Below are 22,231 nucleotides of genomic sequence, written 5' to 3' on the forward strand. Positions count from 1 at the left end.
TTAAAGGTGTTAAACAAGGCAAACCTTTTTTGCCATTATTTTTTTTTTTTTTTTGTTTATCATAAATGAAATGTATCAGTCTATTCTATATGACATTGTTTACAGGAACTGAACATTTTCCTATTATTTTTTCTGAAGACACTGTATTGATATTATATTTTTAAAGGGCTTCATTGAATGTTAGGTAGTTTGCTTGACTGTGCATTTAGACAATTGAGGTATAACAGTTAAAATTTAGAAATTGTTTCTATGCTTCGTAGAGGAAAACAATCCAACAGCACATTTTGAAGTATCTTATAACAATTGCAAGCTCAATATTGTTCGTATTTTACATGTTTAACAGTAACGTTATCTTCACATGGGTGTTTTTATCAAGCGCAAAAATCATTATCACAACAAGCACAAAGAACATAGTCTCTTTATGCGTTATCCGATGTTGCTTCTTTTAACATTCTCGAAAAGATTTAACTCTTTGATTCGATGGTTTGCTCTATATTAAATTATAATTGTGAAGTGTGGGATTTTCACAAGACTCCGATAATTAAAAAAAATATTTATGAAATTTTTAAAGCAACTTTTATGCACTATTTCATTATCCCACCAGTACTGACTTAATCAAACCGAGTTTGCAAATATTTCATGAATTATTGTTGTCATTAATGCTTCCAAGGGATCACCCTTTTCCAGATCTTTTTACACGTTCGAACACAAACATCAACATGTGTTTGTTTGGATGCAAAAACTATTTAGAGACGTTTGTTATTTTGATGTATTAATGAATCGGAGAAAAAAAAAAATAGTGCGAACTAAACAATAACGTCCTAGTAATCCAAATGAGAATATTTTAATTTTTAAAGTCAGGCGGTGCCGCTCTCCCTCAATATCTTCGGAAATGGGTAACTATTTATAGTTAGTTACATTACCAAATCCTTCCTGATATTAAATAAAGAAACGAAAATGAACATACATGCCGAAAATTTAAAAAATAAAAAAGTGCGGCGGAAGACATATTAACCTGCTCATAACATTAAAAAAATCTGATATAGATGACTGATTCACGCTGAGTGGCTGACATCCAGTCCTGTGTTAACTAGTTTTTCATATATTTTTCGGCCAAATGCCGTCTAAAATCAGTTTGACTTCCTGTAAAATTTACAGAATAGAACTGAATATTACAAGAATTTTCATTGGTCATTTTAAAATTAAAAACTGAAATCTGGGAATCTCACTGGCAATTCTGAAATTGAATGTAAAGGATAATTCTTGCCGTTCTAAAATGAAATTTTAAGGATAGTTCTAAAATAATATGAATTAGATATTTCTTGCATTATTGGATAAAATGTAAAAGATAGTTCTAAAATAAAATGTACAGGATAGTTCTTTAACTTTTTAGTTAAATTGCTCAGAAATTTAAATTCTGTTTAAAAAATAATATACTTAGTACTCCAAACAGTGATTTTATCGCTCAATAACATCACAGTTTGGAGTTCGGATGCGACGAAATATATCACGAGGGCGTAGCCCGAGTTATATAATGATGCGCATCCAACGACAGACAGTGATGTTTTCAAGCGATAAAATCACCGATTTGGATATATTATTTCAATTCTAACACGACATCTAAATGCTTTTTTACCTGATGTTAAGCAAAGTTGCGCCTGATTTGTTTTCGTACTTATTTTTAGCTTAGTGGTTTTATTACATGTATAATGATTACGTCACATATCAAAATATAGAACGTCAACTGTGTCTCTATTGCATAACACACACTTTTGGTTCTTCTATATTCAATAGTGAAAAATGCGGGTCGTGTTAGAATTAGCAATAAATCCTCCAACAAAACATTTTACTGTGTTGCGCCGTTATATATCGCAACGCCGCTAAATGTCGCAACATTGCCGCTCAATGACGCAACCGCTGCTACATGTCACAACAGCCGCTAAATATCGAAAACTTAACTACCGTTAAATGTCGCAACTGTAACGTTAAATGTCGCACGATTTATCCTTACCGTTAAATGTCGCAACACTACCATTAAATGTCGAAGATAAATTAAGCTTGCTAATGGTATTTTATCACAATAATCACAGAGTAAAAAGTAGTATATAATTAATAACTTTGGGACCTAAAGGAATGTCCGGCATCTGCTGATTCACGACGAAAAATGCTTTTTAAATATCCTTTTTGATTGGAATCAAAGTGTGAAAGCGATTGTTTAAAGAATAGTATGCAAATACGCTACATGTAAGGTGCATGTCAGTAGACGCCGCGCTGCACGCGGCGTCTAGTATATATGCATTTGTCCATACAGCAATGGAAAAATTTGATTTTGACTGGATTTTGTGTATTTATTTTTTGTTTGTTTTGTTTTAACATAATCACACTGTTTTCAAATTTTCTAATAAAAATAGCTTTTCTGATGTAAAACATGTCACAGAGCTTTAAGGGATTAGAATGAACGTTTAACTGAAGTGATAGTGCCATGTTTGAATATCTGATTCTTTTTTACATTATCTAATTTTATTTACATAACGTGTCAATCAGCCAGTCTATAGTCGATCGTTCTAAAACTTAACCGTTCAGAGAGGTAAGACTGAGGCTTTGTCACTCACTTCAGTTGCTCCGCCTCTGTTAAAGTTCGGCTCCGCCTTAAATTGTCGCCAAATTTAATATGGTACTCCGTATGCTAGCATTTAGTCTTCGATGACGGGGCGGAAGGGAACCAGGACAACTTTGACCAATATCACTTGTCGAATCATTAAATTACAAGTTACAAAGCCTAAACCACACCCACTATCAGAGAGGCGGTTCTCCCTCAACTGTTTAGAAACTCTACGCAACCGTTACGCTACTGCCAGTAAGGGGAGATCACTGCAGAATAGTTCTTCCTCAAAATCATTCGAACATTATGCAATTCGTACCAATATTTAAATGAAGAACACCAAAATTAGAAAGTTTTGAAAGATACAAATAAAAGCTTACTTGGCCTTTGAAACGTTATTTATAAAAATCCGGGTGTTCTACACCCTACCACCCCCTCTAGATCCCGCAGTGAGAAATTTACTTTACATTGCCGTTAACTTGTGACTACTTAAATAGTTAATGATATTTTTGAGTACTGCGTGTACTGATTTTATGCAATTCGTCTATTCAATACCTTGATTTACTATATGCTTTGACCACAAGATATTAGTTTAAAACAGCATAGAACTTATTTTTTATTGATAGACAAAAAGCGGTCGTTTGTCTGATGTTAAAAATGCACATGTACCTGAATAATGCACTTTGAGGTCAAAATTTGACCACAAGGTGCGTAACGCCCACCACAGACCACACAGTATAGTGCAATATATATTCGGACAAAATGGCGGCGCGTCACAGCGTTGTCAACAAATGGGACAAATGTGTAGTCGGTAAATCGAGTTATAAATAGACACGGGGTTTTTGTAGGTTATTTTAAGAATACTAAGAAATGTGACGTTTCTTACATTTTGATTCGTCTGCTGCGTTTAAGTAAATCTAAAGAACGAAAATTAAACATGGGGCGTACAGGAAAAGAATTAACGCTGGAGGTAAAACAAATAGCTCAGAAATTATTTGAAGAAGGTAAAACAATTGATTTTGTATCAAATACTTTAAACGTGCTTAGATCGACGGTTGGAAGTTTAAAGAAGCGAATTGAGCAGAGAGATTCTATAGTAAATATTCCAAAAAGTGGTAGAAAACCAACTGTGACAGCAAGGGAGTATAGGAGGTTAGAAAGGTTAGTTTATAGTATATATAGGGGATTTTTTTTAATCGTTATTTTTCTGTTTTGGATAGAATTTCGGGGTCCTGTGGTTAGTTAAAAGTAATAGAAGAAACAGTTTACAAGATATAACCATTAAATCTAATGAAAACAGAGACAGGCCACTAGCTAAAAGGACATTACAAGCATGAATTTAGGCGACGAGTAGCAAGAAAGAAAAGTAATATTCTCTGATGAGTCAGAAATTGTTGTTGAGAAAGATTCCCGGATCTGGAGAAAAAGGGGCGAGGGGTGGAGACCAGACCTGGCCGGAACTCGACGCGTCAAGCCATGCTTCGAACTAATGATATGGGGGTGCATAACCTGGTACGGGGTTGGAACTTTAACAGCCGTAAATGGCAATTTAAATGCTGAAAAATATCAATCTATCCTCGACGACAACTTGTGGCCAGTTATTGCACGTCATTCTTCAACTGGGGGCTTTATTTTTCAAGACGATAATGCGCCAGTCCACAGCGCCCGCTCAACCCAGGAATTCCTTCATAGGAATGGAATACTAAGAATGAGTTGGCCATCACAGAGCCCAGATATCAATATTATAGAGAATCTGTGGCTTCTGATAAAAAGAAAACTCCAGGGACGAGTAGGGCGAATAGAAAGTAGAGAAGATCTTTTCCGGGAAACTGAAAGGTCATCTATCCAATTACAAGGTAAGTTACAATAGAATACAGTGAGAATTAACCGTAATAGTCATCGTAAAATTTTCCTTCGCTTCCGTTATTTTTTAAGCGCGCCGCCATTTTGTCCGAATATATTGACATAACCTTTTTGTTAATTTTGGTAGATTTGCCCACTCTTGTACAGTCGTCGGGCATGTTTGGGCACTGACCCAGTAAATTTAGATAGACGTTTGTTGGTGTTCAAAATCGTGTTAATTCATGGTAATCTGGATAATTTGACCTCTGCTTCGTACCAAGCATTTTAGACTGAGGTATTTTTACTGACATATGCTTAGAATAACTCTGCAGATGTTGCAGGCAGCCAAATGGCAAAAGCGACAACAATTTTTCTACATGTAAATAACATTACAGTAACTGAAGTACCAAAAAGTTATAGTTATGACGTAAATGTGATTGAAGACTGACACTGTTCAGAGTGGGCATGTCTACAAAAATGTATGTACAACTTTGTCAAATCCATGCAACAGTGGTTGTGATCAACGATCAGGGTGGTCATACGTGGTTAAAGAATAATCACTGACATCGTCATTTTGCAATTTATTTAGGATGCGGGTTTGGTATGATCTTTCTACCATCAATAGTAATAGTTACAAAGTACTTTCAAAAATACCGATCACTGGCTTGTGGACTAGCGTTATCTGGCGCAGGCGGTGGTGCCTTTGCTTTCAGGTAAGCTTTCTTGTTTGTATGTCAACTTTATAATAACAATGCATTAATTGAAATACATATATATCTTTGTTAATTATTCTACTGTTGCTTAATGTTTTTTTTTCCTGTTCGTTATTTAACTGATGTTGCTTTTTTATTATTAAAATTGTTTATTATCCAATTCGTACAAATAAATACATCGCATACATATTACAAATTTACAAACATATTACAGATTTTTTAAATTGCAAGAATAAACAATGGTTACATCAGAAAAAAAATCCTTTTATAAAGAATACTAGTAAGTAGATTTAAACTGATTTAACATTATGCTAATAAAGATTGTAAAAATCTAGAGCATGATATATGTTATTTTAATTTTTTATAGTTATGTTTTCATTTATCAAAAAAAAGGAAGCGTTCATAGTAAACGTGTAAATAATAATAAATAGACTTCAGTCAATAGCGTGTGTTTCATGATGTGAATATGCTCCACTTGTTGTAATGGACATCGACCTTATTTTTCATTTCAGCAATGAGTCGTTCGAAACTAAGTTTATATCTAAGATAATTTAAAAATTCACTGAAGTTTGGTATAGTATTCTGGTATCTATTCTTAAAGATAAAATATTTACGTAAGAGTAAAATATAGTTTATGCAGTTTGATATCATATTGCTAAAATTATAGCCGTGATATTAATAACCAATTTTAAAATAATATTCATAGTATAAATTGACGACTTGATTAAATCAAGTGTGGAATGTATAATCAGGTATAATAAAATTACTGCATCGCTACCATCCATAACGTTTACTCGTAAAATCGTTTTTTGCATTCCTGAGCACAAAACGTGACGAAATATTTAGAATTTCCTCAAGCTTTTTAATAGATAATACAAGATAGACTATTCTATTACAAACTACCGTTAATCCAAAAATAATTCACCGAATATATTGAGTAAAAACCTCGACAATAAAATGTGTGTTATGAGAGTTTCGTGGAAACAATGAGTATTGGTCCCGCTAATCAAAGAGCTGCAAGTAATAGTTACCGTACGAGGAATAGGTCTGCTTAGTATTTACAGACCCGGGTGGCGATTTGAAGACCGAGAGAGCGTAGCGATCGAGGTTTTTAAAAGGCCACCGGGTCTGTAAATACAATGAAGACCTATTCCGAGTGCGGTAACTATCTTACCTACATGCTCTTTTGTTTTTCTATCCATACTTCAATTTTTAACATATTGCTCACAAGAAACATATTATTTATGTACTTTATCATGTTTAAGAAAGCATTCCAAAGCCATGCAAAGATACCATCCGCTACGCTCTTGTAATTCATTCGTTTATAAATCAGATGTTATTTGAATATTCTCGTGTTTTTCGTGGGGTTTCATAATGTAATAAGGTCAGGTAATGTACTTGTTGAGTCACAGAAAATGAAAACAGAACTTGTCGATTAGGCAAAGGTAAGATCATTATTTTGATATATGAATACATAACATATTAAATAATATTGAGGAAGATAAAAAAGTTTTCTAATCATAAAAACGGAACACTTTATCTTTATATATAATAAATTTCATGGCCAATAGATGATCAGGCTATTTCTAATATGATTAAAATATACGTTTTTTTTTCGAAGGAAAGTAAAAGACAGGGTGGTATGAATAAATATTAGTAATACATGTAGATATACAGTCATGTAAGTTGGGTTTTTGTTGTTGTTGTTTTTTATGATGGCTGATTTTAAATATTCTTAGAATTTCATTCATGTTTGGAAGAATTTGCTTTCATTGTATCATCCGTTATTCATATGTTTGATAAGACCGCATGTAAGCATGAGGTCTAGAATGGAAGTACAAGTCGTATTCTTGCGAAGAACAGGCGAGTACTGGTATACAAAATTCAAATTGTAATGTAAAAATAACTGGGAAAAATGAGAATAACGGTATTATACTCAAGATGAACTATAGTCTCACTGAAAGTAATATTTTGGGAAAGATGCAGAAGTTCGATATGCACCAATAATATAATTGTCGTATATATCCCATAATGCAGAATTGTTAAATAATGCATGATTGTGCAAAGTCAGACATAGTTTTGGAAATAAATACGAAAACTAGTATCTTATGAAGCTATATAGTTCGGCAAATATGTTAGGTATATCGAAAAGCAAACTATAAATAAAGGCTAAATGTGCGTTATTGTACTCATTAATATCGGCGAAACACAAACTTCAACGCCAGAAAAGTAGCCAGTTGTTTTTCTCACAAATAATCTGGAATATAATTATGTTATGATGGTCCTTACAGCCTTTTGCACTAATTTATTTCTATTAACCTTTAAAATATATCGACCCTTTTTTCTGTTCAAAGTGGACATTAACCCCCCCCCCCCCCCCCTACAGCGTTTTTTACAGTGAATTAATATTGTGTACTGTAATGCACGAGTTTCTCGACTACACATATTTTCTATTGTATAGAGAACGAGAGAACAAAAACAGGTCGGTATATATTTGCAGACCTGTTAAGCGGTCGGTAAGTGATTTACTAGACCGCTTTTAACAAAAGAGCCCGTAGGCAAATAATTTTACAACTTGGCCATCTCTCCCAAAATTTTGAGGTTGATAATGAAAACAACACCAATAATGACATTCGTGCATTAATTCGTAACACGGGAACATACCGGAAGTTGAAATTGAATCTGCATCTGTTTCTATCTATTTCTATTTATTCTTTTTATTATGAAAAATTAACGTACAAATGTAATAATATTGACACTTTAAATTTTATAATACTATCAATTATACTTGAATTAGACAAATTTTATGAGACAGGAAAATCTAATCGTACTAAATAATAGTAATAGTAATTCATGTATTTTGAGAAATATTTTTTGTGCGCGACTCCTGCATTACGTAAGCACAGGCATCATTAAATGAAAATCAAACAAAAGTGACAAGAATGGAGTTGTTACTTTAATCACGCCCGTTTAACTCACAACGAGTGAAAAATGTCCATCGGTAAAAATGTTGTGAGCAACTTCCGTTCCTCGTTGTGAGCACCCATCTTTGACGTGTGACACGATAAACAAGGTGAGTTTTCATAATTTTTGAAGATTACAGACATTTATGTAAAAATATCGAAATGCAGTTAGTGAGCAAGACAAGCGCAGTGCGTGTATGGTTTTAATATGTAATTCAGATGGTGAAAATACAATTTTCAATCTACCACAGCAATTGAAACGTTTTTGCACAGCAGCATTTCTTTGCAAAACGTTGTGCATACCCCAAAGGGAGGCATATAAGTTTTGAAGCACAGGCGCTACTCACATAATCAAATATTTTACATATAACCGGTCTATATATGTATGTAAAGATAGCTAGTCACATAATAAAATATTTTACATAACCGGTCTATATATGTATATAAAGATAGCTAGTCACATAATCAAATATTTTACATAACCGGTCTATATATGTATATAAAGATAGCTAGTCACATAATAAAATATTTTACATAACCGGTCTATATATGTATATAAATATAGCTAGTCACATAATCAAATATTTTACATAACCGGTCTATATATGTATATAAAGATAGCTAGTCACATAATCAAATATTTTACATAATCAGTCTATATATGTATATAAAGATATCTTATTATAGTATATAGCCCAAACAAAACTTTAAAAAGTATGTTTGAAGCACCTGTGTTTTTAATTGTCCATCTGTCAGTCCGTCAATTTGTCCGAAAACTTTAACATTGGCCATAACTTCCTTATTAGTAAACGGATTTGATTCATATTTGAACACAACATCCCGTAGCACAAGACCTTTCTACGGACCTGTACTTTTTAACCTTGGCCCCTGAATGGCCTTTACCTTGAAGGTCAAATTGTCCAAAAACATTTAAGATTGGCCATAATATCCTGGCATAATGTTTAAGCACAACACATCTTTGGACAAGGCCTTTCAGCCATCCTATATTCTTTTGACCTTGACCGCTGAATGACCTTCACCTTGAAGGTCAAATTGTCCAAAAACTTAAAAATTGGTCATAACTTCCTTATTAGCAAACGGATTCTACTCCTGTTTTGAAACAACACCCCTTAAGGCAAAACCTTCAAACTGATCTGTATTTTTTTACGTTGTACCCTGAATGACCGTCTAGAACATTCAAAAACTTGAACATTGGTCATAACTTCTTTATAAGTGAGTGGAATTAATTCATATTTGGACACAATGCCCCTTTGGGCAAGACCTTCCAACTGACCTATATTTATTTCACCTTGACCTTGAATGACCTTCACATTGAAGATCTAATTGTCCAAAAACAAATAATTTATCTGGTCCATAAATCAAAGGACAAAGCACCACTTCAGGGGCATTGTCAACTTACCGTGATAGTTCTTGTTTTACATACCTTGGTCAGTCTTCAGCTCAGGATAAACACATGTATGTGTGTATCGCACAGATTGTGAAATTGTTGAAATATTCATAAACTCCCCGTGATGTTCACTCGTGCCACACTAGATTATACGAAATAAAATACCTGATTTACCTCCACTGATTAGTTCTTCTGTTAATCTGATGACTTGTGAGTATGAAGAATAATTTTCAAAAAAAGTAAAAAAAAGAACTATTGCAAAGAAAAACTATTGTATAAAAACGTTTTGATTGCTTTTGGTAGATTGAAAATTGTATTCTTGCCATTTTATTTACATATTTAAACCAGACAAGCACTGCGCTTGTCTTGCTCACAACGAGGTTATGGAGCTCACAACGAGGATTAAAGCAAAAAAAGGGTATATCTTCGTTTCTATGAAGATTTTCCTATAATATTTTACGCTGAAGACTTGTGGGCATCTGTTTTAGGTTAGAATGCAAAAAACGTCACCAGAATCGACGTTTTCAATGTTAAATTAGGTCCAAAGAGAAGTTGTCTCCAGTTTTCCTGCTACCCCGAGTGACTGCGTCGCACGGTATTTCCATCGAATTGTCCACCAACAGGCAATATCTTTACATGTGCATACTCGGAAAACACATCGCTAGCTAACTGCATTTCGATATTTTTTACATAAATGTCTGAAATCTTCAAAAATTATGAAAAACTCACCTTGTTTATCGTGTCACACGTCAAAGATGGGTGTTCAAGACGAGGAACGGAAGTTGCTCACAACATTTTTACCGATGGACATTTTTCACTGTTGTGAGTTAAACGGGCGTGTTTAATTTACATATTGTTTATTTTTCATTGCAGCCCGCTTTTAAGCTTTCTCATCGATACGTATGCTTGGAAAGGGACACTACTCTTGTTGTCGGCAATTATCTTGAACTGTATACCATGCGCGCTGATATTCCGTTCACTTCCGGTACAAAATTGTGCCAACCGCTCACAAGAAACAGTTCATGGTGAGAGTGAGGAAAACAAAATATCATTTGTAAATCCTAAAGATAGTCATTGCACCGGAGAAAATACAGCTGGCGAAAATAAATGTAACATTAAATTTGGATCAAAGGATCGGCAAGAGGGTCAAGAACATGGTGTTTATCCAACCGATTCAGTTAGAATCGAAATTGTCCGACAGGATGCTTCAAGGATTTTCGAAAAGGGTATTCAGCCAATCGACTGCTCAAAAGACAGTAAATTTTCAAAAGACAGTAACGAGGTCATAGGATCAACTCAAGATAGCGTCGTTGAGCGGTATAAAACTCTTTTTCAATGCACAGAAGTGGTAGTGTTTTTCTTCACACAGTTCCTGTTTTTTGCTGGTTTTTATATTCCATTTATTTACATTCCTGATAAAGCCACAGGCGATGGTAAGTTTATTATAATAGTCATTTATAACCGACGTGCAAAGATTATATCGTGAATGTTCAATGAATACAGTACGGTGTCTGACTTGTGCCATTCGTTATTTTCGCCCTTTGCCCCTGCCATTTTAACATTTTAAATCTCGACTTTCCGCTTGGAAGGGTCGCGGGCGAAAACACGCTATAAGCGGGCGCGGGCGAAGTTTTATTTCATTAAACTTCACCCCGCGCCCCCGCCGTTTATTTCTTATATTTCGCTCCGCGGCCTCGCGAGATTAAACTTCACCCTGCGCGCCCCGCTTATTAACGTGTTTTCGCTCCGCGCTCCCGCCATTTTAACTTGTTTATTCTCGACTTTTCGCTTGGCGGGTCCCGAAGCGGAAACAGAAATCAGCAAATCAGCAAACAAAATACAGCCATATTGCATATTGCCAAGTACACGTCAAAGTAAATTTGTCTGATATACCATAAATAATCATGTTGAAAGGATTACGTATTTTATGTGAAAACAAACTACAAAACTATTACATGTGAATGCTTTTGGTAAGTCTCGGATACATGACCCCATATGACATACAAATATATCGCAGATAATAAAGTGTTCTAAACCAAAATATCATCATTCATCATACAAATGTTCATACTAAATCACTTATAATAAGAACTATATCAGCATTCTGATTTACAGAAATATTTCATAAGAATATTAAAATGATTTATTTCTAAAACCGTGTGTTTATCAGTATTTGAAATGCTTTAAAAAGCTCACCCATTGTAGATCAATCCACTTTAAGGGATATTATAAAGCCCTTAAGGAAACGTTTCAACTAAGTTTGTTCGTTAAATACACGATCTTTTAAAACCTGTAGAATTTGTTTTTAAGTTAAAAGTTAACACCTGTAAACAATAGTTGGATAGGAACATCATAAGATTTCCATAAATCCACAGTATAAGGTCAGACTAGACTTTGCCGCCTATGCAATTGGAGTCATTATTTTTGGCTTCTTACCGGGCTTTGAAACAAATAAAATAAAATTCACCATTCCAAAGTTGGGAGTCCATTACACAAATAAAATAGAAGTAATAACAAATCAGTACCTTAAGATATAGCAAGTATCAATGAATAGGTTCAAATCAGCTGGTATTACTTAGTACACGCATGGTGTTTTCTTATCTTAATTTTTTTATCATGATAATGTAATTCCAACAAAATTTCGTCTATATAAAAGGAGTAAATGGTGACAGTGCGGCTTGGATTGCCTCTACAATTGGAATCTCTAGTATTGCTGGTAGAGTCGTGCTTGGTTATGTAGCCGATAGATCTTTTGTAAACAGGTAATGGCAATAGATTAACAAAACAAACAGTTGTTTTACGTTAAAGGAACTCCAGTGTCTATTATACACACTTTTTCAAAAAGAGCTTTCCATTGCACACGATTATTAGTAAAGCTGCCCATTACATGTAATTATTGAGCAGAGCTCTCCATTCCAACAATTATTTAGCAGAGCTGTGCATTTCACACAATTATTTTGCAAAGCTGTTTATTACACACCCTTATTAACCCTTTACCTAATATATACGCGAAACAACGCACTTTCAACACCCCCCTCTTTTAGGCCTAAATAGTGCAAAAATGTCCTATTTGGGCCCCAAACACATGTTTTCGTTTGAGAAATTTTGCGTAAAAAAGTGAGCACTTTTTCGGCGCCCTCCCCCATCTAAAAGATACATCAGGGGGTTGCCACAAGCGGGATGTGCCCCCTTCTGTTTGGGGGGTTTAAAGGAGGACGGTAGTCCCCCTCATCGCCAAGAAAATTTTGGACTTGTGAGAGGCTAAAAATGACCCCAGGTCGATCATAAGGTAACGTGTAACCAATGCTGAAAAGCCTTTGACTCTAACTCAATCCATTGAGAAGTTGCAACACTTTGAAATAAATTTTGATGGAACAAATCAAGGCAAATAAGTGATTTTTTTGCAATTTTGAGACGTCCCCTTTTTGCCATGGTAACAGGAAATTTAAAATTGAGCATGTCGTTACATAGGCAATGGTCCAGTTAACATTTGTGTCAAGTTTGATTAGTATTGAAGCATTTGTCATAGTTTTATAGCAGTTTGAACGAGGGAAAGGGTTAACTAAAAAAAAAAAATTGTTACAGAACAACAATTTTTCACCAAAATTAGGTGAGAGATCACATGGATAAACAACATTTCGGGTAATTCCAAAGTTTGTCATCATTTTTTGTTAACCCTTTACCTCATATATACGCGAAACAACGCATTTTTGACCCCCCCCCCCCCTCTTTTAGACCTAAAATTATGAAAATTGTCCTATTTGGGCCCCAAACACATGTTTTCGTTTGAGAAATGTTGCTTAAAAAAGTGGGCACTTTTTTTGGCACCGCCCTCCATCCAAAAGATGCATCAGGGGGTTGCAGCACTTTGAAATAAATTTTGATAGTAAAAATTAAAGCAAATTAGTGATTTTGGCAATTTTGAGACGTCCCCTCGTTGCCATGGTAACAGGAAATTTAAGACTGAGCATGTCGTTACATAGGCAAAGGTCCAGTCAACATTTGTGCCATTGATTAGTATTGAAGTATTTGTCATAGTTTCATAGCAGTTTGAACTTGTAACAGGAGGCTTTTCAATGAAAACGGCCATTTTTCACAATATGCTCATGAGGGAAATGGTTAAGCAGCTGTTCATTATACACACTTATTTAGCAGTGCTGTTTATTACACACACTTATTTTGCAGAGCTGTTTAATACAGACACTTATTTAGCAGAGCTGTTTAATACAGACACTTATTTAGCAGAGCTGTTCATTATACACACTTAGTCAGGGTATTTATTACACTTTATACGTCACTAGTCACAAGGTAGAATTTATTTGTTACGTCATAAAGTCTAGTGATGACGTGACCAAATATTTTTTTTTAGTCCCCTACCGGTGTACCGGAGGGGACTTTAGGTTGACCCTCCGTCCGTCTGTCCGTCCACAAAACTGGATCCCGCGATAACGCAAAAAGTACTGAAAATATTTTAATGAAACTTGATATATGGATAGATGACAGTATGGAGATTATGCACGTCTTTTTCTTTTCTTCCTATGTTGAAAATTCTGGTTGCTATGGCAACAAATAGACTGAAAATATGGCAAATTTTAAACATAACCTGGATCCAGTGATAACGCAAAAAGTATTGAAAATATTTATATGAAACTTGACATATGGGTAGATGGCAGTATGGAAATTATGAACATCCTTTTCTTATCTTCCTATGTTGAAAATTCTGGTTGCTATGGCAACAAATAGACTGAATTTCAAGATTTCTGATTCTAGTTTTTAAGTTTTTTTCACTATAAGTTCTTTATTTCTTAAGGTATTTTTTCAAACTTTAAATATAAGTTGCTAGTCATCAACCACATCATGTGTGACAAGGTTTACAACTCTAGGACAAAATTTATCAGAATTACCTCCCTTGAACTTAAAATTTTCATGAAAAAATATTGTTTTTTTTAATAACTCCTTTTTTTCTGAATGTATCTTCTTCAAACTTCATATAAATGTTTCGTATTATCACTCAACATTTGTGAGAAAGTTCGATACTCTAGCAAGACTATTTCCAGAATTATGACCCTTTTGAACTTAGTCTTTTTTTTGAGAAATTGGTGATTTTTACTCCAACTACTTCAATCATGATAGGATTTTCTTCAAACTCCCACATCATAATAATAATTATGACAAGGTTTATAAATCTTGCATCCATATTTCCAGAATAATCTCCTCCTTAAACTTTTAATTTTTCCTATCGTTCTTTTAACTTTCATGATCTTCAAATTTAAAATAAACATTCATTATTCATACCTTCATTACTAATTGTTCTTTGTTACACTCACATCATGTATGACATCTTGCATCTTTATTTCAAGAGTTATCTCCTTTTTAAAAATTTTGCTTTTAAAAATGTTCTATTTTGATAACAGGGATGTTTAAAAATAACTTTAGAGTGTCCTTCAGTCTGTCTGTCTGTCTGTACATAAAAACTGTTTCCTGTGATCACTTTTATAGAACTTTTTCAACAAATTTACTTAAAATAGAAACATAAGTGAATGGCCAATGGCCCTTCAGAATGTTGCTGGGGTTCTAACCGGTAGGGGGACTTATGGATTGCTTGTAATACTATGATAATTGCTTGTTTTTTAGTTTTTGTTTTTGTTTTTTTTTAATAAACCTATTGCAAAATAGTATCAACAATGTCTTTAGCAGACTTTCTCTGCCCTTCAGCCCAGTATTGCTTATAGATCTAGATTGTCTAAAACTCGTGGTCGTAAAAAACAATTTGAAAAATTAGTTTGTCAGATAAATTTAACTCAATATTGTCATAAAATACTAGGACGATAATAAAGAAAGACAACTTTACCTTCGGCTACTTTAAAAAACACAAAAATGAAGTATTTTTGCCATGTTTGTTCAGAACCGCTCCATAAATTTTTCTCCAATATTTTTCCGTGTTGGTTCAGGGCAGCTTCAGGAGCTCGTGGACTGGATCGAAAAGGAATTTGCAGAAGCGTGTTCGGTTTATAAACCCAGTCTACAAAGCATGCGCGAACGAGATTGAATGACTTGTTAGGAGGAGGAGCCAAATATACAGGTCATTGCAAAAATACTGTGACGCATAGCGTAAAAATAAAGCGCTAAAACTGAATATTAAATTTATTTTTTGTGCGTTTATATTTACTGAAGGTTCGAAATAATACATGTTTTAAGTGCTAAATTTTGTTTGATTTTACAATGACAGTACAATGCATTGTGTTGCTGATTGTCTTAATTGATAGCAAATACTATTGGTGTCATACAAAATTTAATCATCTTATCCTTAAGTTGTGACATTATGCCGATCCAAGTGTAATGGCGAGAGTACAGGTAAGTGCCAAAATAAATTTAAATGTTGCCATAATGTTTTTCTATCCTGTAATAACAATAATGAATAACCCACATGTCCAACGCAAAATTCTATAGTAGTTTTTGAAATTCATTGGTATCGTCCAGTTAATAAAAGTCTGTTTTTTTCTCATTTTTTCATAATGGCCAATCCTTTACAATTAATAGCATTTTCAGCGAAAAAAACACGAGCATTACTGAAGTTGCCCTGTTTAGAATTTGGAATTATAGTCAATTTTAACTTTAAGGTATTGTATAATAATAATAATAATAATAATAATCATAATAACAATAATAATAATAATAATAATAAAACAGCTACCAATGGACAACAGTATACGTAGAGCTATGGAAGTGCAAAGTGGCATCACTTATGGCAAAGGCATAGTACTTTTTGTTTCAGGTTAAGCAGGACGTCTACAGATTCATGCTAAATTTCATGAACATTTTGAAAATATATCTAATAGTAAAATATTGTGATGAAAATTTTGAACATTTAGCTAAAGTAAAATATTGTAAAGTGAATAAAGAAAAGAAAGAAATTAACACATTGCAAACGGCACGTAAAATCCATGTGAATAATCAAACAGAGGTCATATATGCTAAAATAGCCCTTACTGTGTTAGTCACGAAATAGAAACATCATGATAAATTCCACAAAATAGGATATTTATCGGACATAACATGTAAATTATTACTAAAGCTTGAATCGTTTTACTTTGATTTCTGTAAGTCTAAGTACATTTTTCTCAACTTTCATTTTCTTATTTTGGACTCATCTGAAGTCATGCAGCTTAAAGATTTTAAAGTTTATTTCAGAATGACAATGTTTAAGATTGCCCTGGTGATAAGTGGAATCAGTACAGCTCTTTTACCTCTTTTTGAAACATTGTGGTTGTTCCTCGTGTATGCAGTTATATATGGCATTTCTTCAGGTAAAAAAGAATTTCATATTTAATCTTGTTGTACTATGTGAGAAACTACAAGTGACTGTTAGTTTAATTCTGAGTATTCGTTTTGCGCTTTAATTTTTTTAAATTTTGAAATTTGATGTTTTCAGGCATTTGGACCTCAGTGAAGTTCTTTGCAGTCCAGGAAAAGCCGGTTATATAGACCAAATTATGTGTTAAAATCTGCGCAGAAACCAGAAATGAAACATTCACAAATTCCATTAGTTTATATTAATTTGTTTTCGTTTGTCTTTGTTTTCCAGGCATAACTCTTTCATTAACATCGGTTGTGTTGGTTGATATAACTGGTATCAACCTGTTTGCAGATGCAATGGGTTTTAACAATCTTTTTAGTGCATTTGGTTCTATACTTGGACCTCCAATTACCGGTAAGTTTCAAATTTTTGTAGATCAAAACTTCCTCGATTAAGAGATGAATCCTTACATTTGTTGAGAATATCCATTTTGTCTCTTTATAGAATGCCTGTTCAGAACTAAATAACAATTTGGGATGAAATTCAAATATATTTAAGAGATTTTGGTCATTTAAGCAGTGTCCAGGGCAAGTAAGAGCAAAATGAATAATATATTACCGTAAAATTTCGTTTGCTCGAATTCGGTAGCCTGTGCAAGGCTGTTCAAGAGATCGGTAGTTCGAGATAACCGAGTTTGAAGTATTATCATAAATTATATGATAATATTTTACGGAGGACATAAGCGCGAAAATATTCTAGCTTAAATCAATCGAATGATAAATACGTCAACACAAGTTTTTGTTGTTGCGTCAGTTTGTCCATATTGTCATTCCGTATTTTGAAAACTATTTTTGAAAAACATACCTGTGTTTTTATATGAACGGTACAATGTTTCAATCTATATTCATACATATTGTTTTTTTGGATAACTGATTTAATTCATGTTCAGCAATTGTAAAAAAATTTAAACCGGCAAGATTCTGGCATATTTTCAAATATATTTTCTTAACTCTGCAATACAACGGTATGTACAGATGTAATGGTATTCAGCTTCGATGTCTGAAATATTAAAGTATAAACAGTACGTTTCTTCTTTAACAATTTATTTCTACAATATCTTCCAGTTTGTGCTCTCAAAGACAAACTCATTTTTAATCTTTAGAAATAAAATCTAAAAATATCTTGGCAAGATATCCAAATAAAGATCATACTCAAAAACAACATTTAACATTTTTAAACAATATGCAATACAGAACTATTTCCTAAAGTAACATACCATTCCTATTTAACACGTCATTAAAATTCATATAAAATTAATCTTAAATAGTATCAATATTATCAAGTATTTATGAAAATCCATAAATTCAATAACCTTTTTACTTTTGAAATCCAATTTTTATGACCATTGTTGCTGTCTCCTAGAGCTTGATTATATACTGTATGTTGTGTTATATTATCAGTTTCCAATTTTTAACCAGTATAGGTATTATATGTGAATATACATTGTATAAGTGACATCTTCCCAGTTTGCCGTAAACACTAGCGTATCAAGTGTTAGTTTGGACGCTTAAAAACCTTTTACAAAATTTTATATTGTATATTGTATCCATCCTATTTCTTTGGACTTAGTATATCCCCCAGATTTCACATGATAAATTTTATATTGATGACCCAATCGAGTCAAATAACTGACATTATGTTCAAATTCTTTCAATTTACGAAGGAGTCCATGCTTTACCACTCAAATATTCCTGAATTAATATAAAAGGCCGTAAAATTAAAGTTATTAAGTTTTTTCCATGAATTTGTTTTATCAGTTTATTGCGGGTTGGTACAATGACGTGATTTGGAATTGCGTTTTAACACGTAGTAAATCGAGAGGGGACTGGTTTCAGGGCTGTCTCCGACCTAGCAAACTACGATATTACATCCGAAATATCGATATTTGTTCAAAAACGCGTAAAGTGGGGCAATAATGTTATTGTCAACGTCTAGTGATGTCTTTTAGCTGCAATTTGATATAAAACTTTATATAATTTTCGTGAAATGACTGCAATTTTGATTTAAACTGGCCTAGTGATATTCAGCCGATTTGGCGTGTTCAACCTCGTGTCTACATATTATATTTACAGTTTTTTTCTCTAAAATTACCTTTACCACTATCCCAACACTGTGCCGAGTCCCAGTGATATTTATCATTAAACACATCATTCTAAGTATGTATTATAAAGTCATCATAATTATTTCCTATTCTGTTATTGAAATCTCTGAGAATGTACACAGGACCTAGAAAGTCGTATAAAATATCATTTTCTAATAAATCAAACAAATCAACATTTATGTTTTGTATGCAAGTGAGTCTGCACCCTATATATATATGCACCATACACATAAATATGTTCTTTAGTATTGAACAAATTATGGTCAAGTTTTAGCCAAATGATTGTATCATGGTGATTTTTTTATGATTTGTTTACCATAAATAGAGACAGCATATACCATTTGTATCATAACTAACAAATTGGTCAGCAAACAATACCTCTAATTTTGTATCAAAAAAGCATATTGCCGTTATTACAATCACGAGGTAAAAAACACATGACACCGACTGTCACTAATTCAGAACATGTCATCCTGCAACTTCTCTAGTTCGAGCGATAGTCCTTAATACTTGCTCTAGTTGATGATGTGAAACCACAAACTTTGGAACATGCAATTGTGCTGTTAACATTGACATTTTTGATGATGGACATTATATATAACAAGAGGGCCATGATGGCCCTGAGGTCGCTCACCTGTATTTAGGCCCCCGGAGCGGGGCTAGTTTAAACCCCAGGGCTTTTATTTGAACAAACTTGGAAGACACTCATTAGAAGATGTTTCATGATGTTAAGTTTTTACGACACATATATAATGAAAAACAATGACCCCCCCCCCCTTTGGCAGGGCCAATTTTAACCCAATGGCTTTTATTTGAACAAACTTGGTACACCCACAAAAAGATGTTTCCTGCAATCTAACCTCAAGCTCATTGGCATTTTTAAAAGAAGATTTTTTAAGTTTTTGCTATACACATATAAGGAAAATCAATGACCCCCGGGGCCGGGCCAAAATTGACCCAAAGGCTTTTACTTGAACAAACTTTGTAGACACCCATTAGCACATGTTTAATGCTAAATATCTTAGCTCTAGCTCTTTGGGTTCTTTAAAAGAAGTTTTTTAAGTTTTTGCTATATGCATATAGGGAAATCAATGACCCCCTTGGGCGGGGCCAATTTTGACCCCAGGGCTTTTATTTGAACAAACTTTGTAGACACTCACTAGAAGATGTTTCATGCTTACTATCTAACCTCTAGCTATTTGGGTTTTTTCAAAGAAGATTTTAAGTTTTTACTATATGCATATGGGGAAAATCAATGACCCCCTGGGGCTGGGCCAATTTTGACCCCAGGGCTTTTATTTGAACAAACTTTGTAGACACTCATTAGAACATGTTTCATGCTAAATATTTTAGCTCTAGCTTTTTGGGTTCTTTAAAAGAAGATTTTTTAAGTTTTTTACTATATGCATATAGGGAAAATCAATGACCCCCCTGGGGCGGGGCCAATTTTGACCCAAGGGCTTTTATTTGAACAAACTTGGTAGAAACTTATTAGAAGATGTTTCATGCTAGATATTAGGATCTAGCTCTATGGGTTCTTTAAAAGAAGATTTTTTGAGTTTTTACTATATGCATATAGGGAAAATCAATGACCCCATGGGGCGGGGCCAATTTTGACACCAGGGCTTTTATTTGAACAAACTTGGTAGACACTTACTAGATGGTGTTTCATGCTAAATATCTTAGTTCTAGCTCTATGGGTTCTTTAAAAGAAGAAATTTTAAGTTTTTACTACATATATATAGGGAAAATCAATGACACCCTGGGACGGGGCCAATTTTGACCCCAGGGTTTTTATTTGAACAGACTTGGTAGACACTTATAAGGAGATGTTTCATGCTAAATATCAAAACTCTAGCTATTTGGGTTTTTTTCAATGAGATTTTTAAGTTTTTGCAATACACATATAAGGAAAATCAATTACCCCCAGGGCGGGGCCAATTTTGACCCCAGGGCTTTTATTTGAAAAAACTTGGTAGACACTCACTAGAAGATGTTTCATGCTTAACATCTAAACTCTAGCTATTTAGGTTTTTTCAAAGAAGATTTTTTAAGTTTTTGCTATACACATATAAGGAAAATCAATGACCCCCTGGGGCGGGGCCAATTTTGACCCAAGGGCTTTTATTTGAACAAACTTGGTAGACACTTATTAGAAGATGTTTCATGCTAGTTATCTTAGCTCTAGCTCTATGGGTTCTTTAAAAGAAGATTTTTTGAGTTTTTACTATATGCATATGGGGAAAATCAATGACTCCCTGGGGCGGGACCAATTTTGACAGCAGGGCTTTTATTTGAACAAACTTGGTAGACACTTACTAGATGATGTTTCATGCTAAATAACTTAGCTCTAGCTCCATGGTTTCTTTAAAAGAAGAAATTTTAAGTTTTTACTATATGTATATAGGGAAAATCAATGACCCCCTGGGGCGGGGCCAATTTTGACCCAAGGGCTTTTATTTGAACAAACTTGGTGGACACGTATCAGGAGATGTTTCATGCCAAATATCTGAGCTCTAGCTCTTTAGGTTTTTTAAGTGAAGATATTTAAAGTTTTTTCTTTCGGTTGCCATGGCAACCAGAGTTCTGCATGGAATTAAATTCTTTGAACAATTTTTAAAGGTGACCTCCAAAGGAACATTCCTGTGAAGTTTGGATGAAATTTGCTTAGTGGTTTATGAGGAGATGTTATTTGAAGCAAAAGTTTACGGACGGACGGACGCCGGACGAAAAGCGATCACAAAAGCTCACCCTGTCACTTTCTGACAGGTGAGCTAAAATTCATGGGTAAATGGAGAGATGATATTTATTTTATCATTCTGAAAAAAAAAACAACAACAAAAAGACAACAACAAACAATTGTTAAGATAGACATTTCAAACAAAGTGACTAATGAACGCGATATGAGGTCAGTGAATGGCAACTTCAAATTACGCACTGACGTCACATTAGGATTTATATAGTAAAACAATAACAATAAGAATATTTGCCAATAAGCCATGGTGTCAGTTTCTCTATTATATCAAGCTCTGTAGGAAAGTGTCGAGGTTTGGCGAATAGTGATAGTGATGAATGTCATACTAAGCTGCTTTTGTATAACGTTTATTTTAGGACTGCTGTATGACGTAACACAGACGTACACATCCTCGTTTCTAGCTGCAGGATTAGCAATGACAATTTCCGGTATATTACTGGTTCTCGTTTCATTCTGCCGGAAACAGAAATAATACCATAATTCTACTATC

General features: G+C 33.9%; 1 protein-coding gene across 1 annotated transcript; it reads left to right on the forward strand.

The window, feature by feature from the left end:
- The first annotated feature begins 3,539 nt into the window (after positions 1-3,539).
- LOC132724082 (monocarboxylate transporter 5-like) lies at positions 3,540-22,213 on the forward strand. The gene is made up of 4 exons (XM_060708895.1): positions 3,540-3,763; positions 10,402-10,961; positions 17,114-17,239; positions 22,098-22,213. The coding sequence occupies exons 1-4, from the start codon at positions 3,540-3,542 to the stop codon at positions 22,211-22,213; spliced, it is 1,026 nt and encodes a 341-aa protein (XP_060564878.1).
- The last annotated feature ends 18 nt before the right edge of the window (positions 22,214-22,231 follow it).

This window comes from Ruditapes philippinarum, unplaced genomic scaffold, assembly GCF_026571515.1.
Source record: "Ruditapes philippinarum isolate M1 unplaced genomic scaffold, ASM2657151v2 ctg9326_1_1_1_1, whole genome shotgun sequence".
Lineage (NCBI taxonomy): Eukaryota > Metazoa > Mollusca > Bivalvia > Venerida > Veneridae > Ruditapes > Ruditapes philippinarum.

What these genes read in the sequence shown, in the direction of transcription:
- LOC132724082 (XM_060708895.1), top strand. Translation starts at nt 3,540, where the DNA reads ATGGGGCGTACAGGAAAAGAATTAACGCTGGAGGTAAAACAAATAGCT. An exon ending in TGATAAAGCCACAGGCGATG is followed by an intron (nt 10,962 to 17,113) that starts GTAAGTTTATTA and finishes TTTGTTTTCCAG; the next exon opens with GCATAACTCTTTCATTAACA. An exon ending in ACTTGGACCTCCAATTACCG is followed by an intron (nt 17,240 to 22,097) that starts GTAAGTTTCAAA and finishes CGTTTATTTTAG; the next exon opens with GACTGCTGTATGACGTAACA.